Here is an 8,059-nt window from a genome sequence, read left to right on the forward strand (position 1 = left end):
CTGTTGGGTTTATCCCTGTTGGGTTTAACCCTGTTGGGTTTATCCCTGTTGGGTTTAACCCTGTTGGGTTTAACCCTGTTGGATTTAACCCTGTTGGGTTTATCCCTGTTGGGTTTAACCCTGTTGGGTTTATCCCTGTTGGGTTTAACCCTGTTGGGTTTAACCCTGTTGGGTTTATCCCTGTTGGGTAACCCTGTTGGGTTTAACCCTGTTGGGTTTATCCCTGTTGGGTTTACCCTGTTGGGTTTATCCCTGTTGGGTTTAACCCTGTTGGTTTAACCCTGTTGGGTTTATCCCTGTTGGGTTAACCCTGTTGGGTTTAACCCTGTTGGGTTAACCCTGTTGGGTTTATCCCTGTTGGGTTTAACCCTGTTGGATTTAACCCTGTTGGGTTTAACCCTGTTGGGTTTATCCCTGTTGGGTAACCCTGTTGGGTTTAACCCTGTTGGGTTTATCCCTGTTGGGTTTAACCCTGTTGGGTTTAACCCTGTTGGGTTTAACCCTGTTGGGTTTATCCCTGTTGGGTTTAACCCTGTTGGGTTTATCCCTGTTGGGTTTATCCCTGTTGGGTTTAACCATGGTTTTGGTTTAACCCTGTTGGGTTTATCCCTGTTGGGTTTAACCATGGTTTTGGTTTAACCCTGTTGGGTTTAACCCTGTTGGGTTTAACCCTGTTGGGTTTAACCCTGTTGGGTTTATCCCTGTTGGGTAACCCTGTTGGGTTTAACCCTGTTGGGTTTAACCCTGTTGGGTTTATCCCTGTTGGGGTTAACCCTGTTGGATTTAACCCTGTTGGGTTTAACCCTGTTGGGTTTAACCCTGTTGGGTTTAACCCTGTTGGGTTTATCCCTGGGTTACCTGTGGTTTAACCCTGTTGGGTTTAACCCTGTTGGGTTTAACCCTGTTGGGTTTATCCCTGTTGGGTTTAACCCTGTTGGGTTTATCCCTGTTGGGTTTAACCCTGTTGGGTTTAACCCTGTTGGGTTTATCCCTTTTTTATTCAGCCCTGGCTCTCCTGGGCTTAACCCTTTTGAGTTTAAAGTTTAACCCTGTTGGGTTTATCCTGGTTTTGGTCCATCCCTGGCTCTCATGGGTTTAACCCTATTTGGTTTATCCCTAGTTTTGGTTTAACCCTGTTGGGTTTAACCCTGTTGGGTTTATCCCTTTTTTTGGTCCATCCCTGGCTCTCATGGGTTTAACCCAGTTGGGTTTAATCCTGTTGGGCTTAACCCTGTTGAGCTTAACCCTGTTGGGTTTAACACTTTGGGGTTAATTCTGGTTTAGGTCCATCCCTGGCTCTGCTGGCTTTAACCCTTTGGGGTTAATTCTGGTTTAGGTCCATCCCTGGCTCTCCTGGGTTTAACCCTGTTGGGTTTAACCCTGTTGGGTTTAACCCTGTTGGGTTAATCCTGGTTTAGGTCCATCCCTGGCTCTCCTGGGTTTAACCCTGTTGAGTTTAACCCTGATGGGTTTAACCCTGTTGGGTTTATCCTGGTTTAGGTCCATCCCTGGCTATGCTGGGTTTAACCCTTTGGGGTTTATCCTGGTTTAGGTCCATCCCTGGCTCTCCTGGATTTAACCCTGTTGATTTAACCCTGATGGGTTTAACCCTGATGGGTTAATCCTGGTTTAGGTCCATCCCTGGCTCTCCTGGGTTTAACCCTGTTGGGTTTAACCCTGATGGGTTTAACCCTGTTGGGTTAATCCTGGTTTAGGTCCATCCCTGGCTCTCCTGGCTTTAACCCTTTGTGGTTTTTGCCTTTTTTGGGGTTCAGGTCCCCGGCCCCACCTCGATGTGCTGGAACATGTAGGGGTGGTTGCAGATCTTGCGCAGCTGCATGATGGTGTTCATCAAGGTCTTGGTGCCTCCTTTGCCCTGCCAGGAGGGTAAAAATTCATTAATTCATCCCGAAAATTAATGGTGAGGTTAAAAAATTCATTAATTAACCCCGAAAATTAATGGTGGGGTTAAAAAATAGAAATTAATGGTGGGGTTAAAAAATAGAAATTAATGGTGGGGTTAAAAAGTAAAAATTAATGGTGCGGTTAAAAAGTAAAAATTAATGGTGGGGTTAAAAAAATAGAAATTAATGATGAGGTTAAAAAATGCAAATTAATGGTGAGGTTGAAAAACATTAATTAATGGTGGGGATAAAGGTAAAAATTAATGGTGGGGTTAAAAAATAGAAATTAATGGTGGGGTTAAAAAACTCCAATTAATTTAATTAGGAAATTTAAAATGATTTAAATAATTTTATTTATTTACTTTTAAATAAGTAAATTTGTTTAAATAAATTTAACTTCATTTTAGGAAATTCAAATTTTTTTAAAGAAATTTATTTATTTATTTTTAAATAATTTCTAAAAATAAATTTAAATTTATTTAAATGAATTTCCAGCTGCAGCTTTCAGCTGGGACCAAAGAATCTTCTCCCAGTTATTTTGGGGTTGGATTCTCCTCATTCTGGCTTGGAGGATCAGCCAGACATGGTGGGAACCCAACCCAATTCAGAGGGACCAAACCCAGGAACCTGCTCAACCCAACCCAACCCAACCCAACCCAACCCAACCCAACCCAACCCAACCCAACTCAACCACTGGTTTAACCTAACCCAACCCAACCCAACCCAACCCAACCCAACCCACCCAACCCAACTCAACCATTGGTTCAACCTAACCCAACTCACCCCAACCCAACCCACCCAACCCAACCCAACCCAACCACCCACTCAACCCAACTCAACCCAACCCAACCCAACTCAACCCAACCCAACCCAACTCAACCACAACCTAACCCAACTCAACCCAACCAACCCAACCCACTCAACTCAACCCAACCCAACCCAACTCAACCATTGGTTCAACCTAACCACCACCCAACCCAACCCAGCCCAACTCAACCCTCAACCCACCCACCCAACTCAACCCAATCCAACCCACCTCAACCATTGGTTCAACCCAACCCAACTCAACCCAACCCAACCGCCCAACTCAACCCAACCCAACCACTCACCCATTAACTCAACCCAACTCAACCCAACCCACCAACCACCAACCCACCCAACTCAACCATTGGTTCAACCTAACCCAACTCAACCCAACCCAACCCAACTCAACCCAACCCAGTCCAACTCAACCCAACCCAACCCAACTCAACCCAACCCAATCCAACTCAACCCAACTCAACCATTGGTTCAACCCAACTCAACTCAACCCAACCCAACCCAACTCAACCATTGGTTCAACCTAACCCAACCCAACCCAACCCAGCCCAACTCAACCCAACCCAACCCAACTCAGAGGTGCAAACCCACCCACCTGATCAACCCAACCTAACCCAACCCAATCCAACCATCAGTTCAACCCAACCCAACTCAACCCAACCCAACCCCACCCAAACCAACTCCACCCAACTCAACCCAACTCAACCTAACTAAACTCAACCCAACTCAACCCAACCCAACTCAGATGGATCAAACCCAGTTCAACCCAACCATGTGCTCAAACCAACCCAACCATCTGTTCAACCCAACCCAACCCAACCCAACCCAACCACCTGCTCAACCCAACCCAAGAGTGGGGACCAACCCATGCCCAGCATTCCCAAGCTGCCAAATCCAGACCTTCTTGTCCTTCTCGGAGCCGTCGGTGAGGAGGACGCCCTTGGCCTGCATGTGCCGGTACAGGACGCGCTGCAGCGCCGACATGTCGCACTTGATGACGTACTCCACCTGCCAGGAGCCAATGGGGCCGTGGCTGTGAGCATCACGGCCAGCCATGGACAGAGGGACCCAGCCCAAGCACTGGATCAACCCAACCCAACCATTGGTTCAACCCAACTCAACCCAACCCAACCTAACCCAACCATTGGTTCAACCCAACTCAACCCAACCCAACCATTGTTTCAACCCAACCCAACCCAAACCAACTCAACCCAACATTGGTTCAACCCAACTCAACCCACCCACCCAACCCAACCATTGGTTCAACCCAACTCAACCCAACCCAACCATTGGTTCAACCCAACTCAACCCAACCCAACCATTGGTTCAACCCAACCCAACCCAACCCAACTCAACCCAAACCAAGCACCTGCTCAACTCAACCATTGAACCATTGGTTCAACCCAACTCAACCCAAACCTCCTCAACTCAACCCAAGCACCTGCTCACCTCAACCATTGGTTCAACCCAATCCCAACCCAAGCACCTGCTCAACCCAACCCAACCATTGGCTCAATCCAACCCAACCATTGGTTCAACCCAACCCAACCCAACCCAACCCAACCATTGGCTCAACCCAACCCAACCACTGGCTCAACCCAACCCAACCCAACCCCAACCACCTGCTCAACTCAACCCAACCATTGGCTCAACCCAACCCAACCATTGGTTCAACCCAACCCAACACAACACAACCCAACCCAACCATTGGCTCAACCCAACCCAACCATTGGTTCAACCCAACCCAACCCAACCCAACCCAACCATTGGCTCAACCCAACCCAACCCCAACCACCAGCTCAACCCAACCCATCGATGATTCTGGAGTGGGATGAAGCTCCACGTCCATATCCCAGGATGGACCCTCCCAGTGGTCTCCAGGGATGGGGACAGCTGAGGGCACCCTCCAGTGTCACCTTCTCTGGGAGCTGAGCCTCCACCTCCTTCTTGAGGCGTCGCAGCAGGAAGGGCCGGAGCACCTTGTGGAGACGGCGGATGATGAGGATGGTCTCCTCCTCGTTCAGGTCCACCTGGAATTGTCACCAGGAGCAGGGAGTGTCACTCAGAGAAGGGAACAGAGCCCTCGGTGGGGACACCGAGGAACCTCCCACTGTTCAGAGCCACCTCCAACTTCTCCAGATGCTGGAGCTCTGGGAGGTGGATCAGTGTCTGGAATGGGACATTCCCAACTTCTCCAGGTCCATCCCAGACACTGATCCACCTCCAGCTTCTCCAGATCCATCCCAGACACTGATCCACCTCCCAGAGCTCCAGAACCACTTCCAACTTCTCCAGCTCAATTCCAGACACCGATCCACATCCCAGATCTCCAGGACCCCTCCCAACCCTCCCAGATCCATCAAAGACACCAATCCACCTCCCAGAGCTCCATCAAAGACACCAATCCACCTCCCAGATCTCCAGGAACCCTCCCAACCCTTCCAGATCCATCAAAGACTCCGATCCACCTCCCAGAGCTCCATCAAAGACACTGATCCACCTCAAACTTCTCCAGATCCATCAAAGACACTGATCCACCTCCCAGAACTCCATTCCAGACACCGATCCACCTCCCAGATCTCCAGGAACCCTCCCAACCCTTCCAGATCCATCAAAGACTCTGATCCACCTCCCAGAGCTCCATCAAAGACACTGATCCACCTCAAACTTCTCCAGATCCATCAAAGACTCTGATCCACCTCCAACTTCTCCAGAACTCCATTCCAGACACCAATCCACCTCCCAGATCTCCAGGAACCCTCCCAACCCTTCCAGATCTCCAGCAAAGACACCGATCCACCTCCCAGATCTCCAGGAACCCTCCCAACCCTTCCAGATCTCCATCAAAGACACCAATCCACATCTCAGATCTCCAGGAACCCTCCCAACCCTTCCAGATCCATCAAAGACTCTGATCCACCTCCAACTTCTCCAGATCTCCTTTAAAGACACCAATCCACCTCCCAGATCTCCAGGAACCCTCCCAACCCTTCCAGATCCACCACCACCAACCACAACCCCACTCCCAGCACCCTCCCACCCCTCTCTTTTTCCAGCACCTTCTCGCCGGTCATGGCGAAGGGCGCGTTGAACCACTGCTCGAAGGTGCTGCAGCTCTTGAAGATGGTGGGCAGGAGGAAGTTGAGGAGGGCCCAGAGCTCGGGGAGTTTGTTCTGGAGGGGGGTCCCGGTGAGGAGAAGACGCCGCGGGGCCACGTAGTGGGTGTTGAGGACCTGGGTGAGCTTGCAGTGGTGGTTCTTCATGCGGTGGCCTTCGTCAACGATCATGTACTTCCAACGGATCTGGGCAAGGAGAGGAGGAACGGAGAGGAACATCTCAGGTGGGCACCAAGCATGAAGGGGTTGAGAAGAATTTGAGAGGAATTTTAGGAGAATTTTGGCAAAATTTTAGAAGAAGTTTAGCAGAATTTTCTCAGAATTTTGGAAGAATTTTAGAAAAATTTTAGAAGAATTTTAGAAGAATAAAGGCAGAATTTTCTCAGAATTTTAGCAGAAATTTCTCAATATTTTAGCAGAATTTTCTCAAGATTTTAGTAGAATTTTCTCAAGATTTTAGCAGAATTTTATCAGGATTTTGGAAGAAATTTAAAAGAATTTTCTCAGAATTTTTGAAGAATTTAAGCAGAATTTTCTCAGAATTTTTTTAGATTTTTAGCTGAATTTTCTGTGGATTTTCGCCAAATTTTCTCAGAATTTTAGCAGAATTTTATAAGATTTTTTTAAATTTTAGCAGAATTTTCTCAGAATTTTAGCATAATTTAAGCAGAATTTAAGCAGAATTTTAGAGGAACTTAAGAAGAATTTTGGAAGAATTTTAACAGAATTTAAGCAGAATTTTAGAAGACTTTTAGAAGAATTTTTTCCAAATTTTAAAAGAATTTTCTCAAGATTTTAGCAGAATTTTTGAAGAATTTTAGAAGAAATTTAGAAGAATTTTCTCAGAATTTAAGCAGAATTTTTGAAGAATTTTCTCAGAATTTTATAAGAATTTTTTTAAATTTTAGCAGAATTTTCTCAGAATTTTACCAAATTTTCTCAGAATTTTAGCAGAATTTTACCAGAATTTTGGAAGAATTTTCTCAGAGTTTTAGCAGAATTTTACCAGAATTTTCTCAGAGTTTTAGCAAAATTTTCTCAGAATTTTATCAGAATTTTAGCCAAATTTCCTCATGTTTAACAAAATTTTCTCAGAACCTCCTGAAATTCTTTCAGGTCACCAACACAAACTGGATAAAATCAGAAAAAAACTTAAAAAAAATAGAAAAAACTCAAAAAACAAGAAAAAAACTCAATAAAATAAAAATTAACCTCCAAAAATACCCAAGAACAACCCAAAAAAACCAAATTTCAACCTCATTTATTCTCCTCCTTCTTCCACCCTCCTCCCATTTTTAACTTCTCCGCTCTGAGAACTTCCAGAAAGATCAAAATTTATCAAAATTTCATTTTTTTTTCCACCCAGAGAGTGGGAAAAAAAGATTTGGGAGTTGCTGACCTTGGCCAGGATGTGCTTGTCCTTGATGATGTACTCGTAGGTGGTCAGCAGGACGTTGAATTTGCCGCTGCGCAGCTGCGGGACGAAGGCGCGGCGCGCCGCCGGAGAGCCCTGAGGGGACAATTCCAACCGAGAAGGTCAAAAATTCCCGGAAAAATGAGGAGTTATGGGGTCTCCTGGTGGAGAGGAATGGGAAAAATGGGAATTTTGGGGGATTTTTGGGGATTTTTATGGATTTTTGAGGAGTTTCGTGGAGTTTCGTGGAGTTTCGTGAATTTTCGTGGATTTGGAGCTCCAAGCCATTTGGATTTGGAATTCCCAGAAAATTGAGGGGTTCTCCAGCAAGGTGAGGAGGGTTTGGGGTCTCCTGGTGGTGAGGAATGGGAAAAATGGGAATTTTGAGGGATTTGGAGGGATTTTCTGGAGTTTCGAGAACTTTTGTGAATTTTTGAGGAATTTCGTGGATTTGGAGATCAAAACCATTTGATGGGTTACAAGAAAAGTGAGGAGGTTTTGGGGTCTCCTGGTGGTGAGGAATGGGAAAAATGGGAATTTTGGGGGATTTTTGGGGATTTTTATGAGTTTTCATGGATTTTTGGGGATTTTCATGAATTTTCGTGAATTTTTGAGGAGTTTCGTGGATTTGGAGCTCCAACCCATTTGGATTTGGAACTCCCAGAAAATTGAGGGATTCTCCAGAAAAGTGAGGAGGTTTTGGGGTCTCCTGGTGGTGAGGAATGGGAAAAATGGGAATTTTGGGGAGTTTTGGGGGTTTTTGTGGAGTTTCGTGAACTTTCGTGAATTTTTGAGGAATTTCATGG

General features: G+C 46.1%; 1 protein-coding gene across 1 annotated transcript; it reads right to left on the reverse strand.

Moving 5' to 3' along the window:
- Window positions 1-926: 926 nt before the first annotated feature.
- On the reverse strand, window positions 927-7,376 carry LOC127061255 (transcription activator BRG1-like). The gene is made up of 5 exons (XM_050987873.1): window positions 7,239-7,376; window positions 5,783-6,025; window positions 4,640-4,753; window positions 3,624-3,731; window positions 927-1,876 (listed from the first exon to the last, which is right to left on the reverse strand). Exons 2-5 carry the CDS (start codon window positions 6,008-6,010, stop codon window positions 1,772-1,774), a joined length of 555 nt encoding a protein of 184 aa, XP_050843830.1. The 5' UTR covers window positions 6,011-6,025; window positions 7,239-7,376; the 3' UTR covers window positions 927-1,771.
- Between the last annotated feature and the right edge of the window lie 683 nt (window positions 7,377-8,059).

This window comes from Serinus canaria, unplaced genomic scaffold (genome assembly GCF_022539315.1).
Source record: "Serinus canaria isolate serCan28SL12 unplaced genomic scaffold, serCan2020 HiC_scaffold_365, whole genome shotgun sequence".
In the NCBI taxonomy this organism is placed as follows: domain Eukaryota; kingdom Metazoa; phylum Chordata; class Aves; order Passeriformes; family Fringillidae; genus Serinus; species Serinus canaria.

Excerpts from the sequence above, each read along its gene's own strand:
- LOC127061255 (XM_050987873.1), bottom strand. The coding sequence starts at position 6,010 with ATGATCGTTGACGAAGGCCACCGCATGAAGAACCACCACTGCAAGCTC. Across the intron at positions 3,732-4,639 it reads AGGCTCAGCTCCCAGAGAAG|GTGGAGTACGTCATCAAGTG; the intron begins GTGACACTGGAG and ends GGCTCCTGGCAG. Across the intron at positions 1,877-3,623 it reads GCTCCGAGAAGGACAAGAAG|GGCAAAGGAGGCACCAAGAC; the intron begins GTCTGGATTTGG and ends CCCTCCTGGCAG.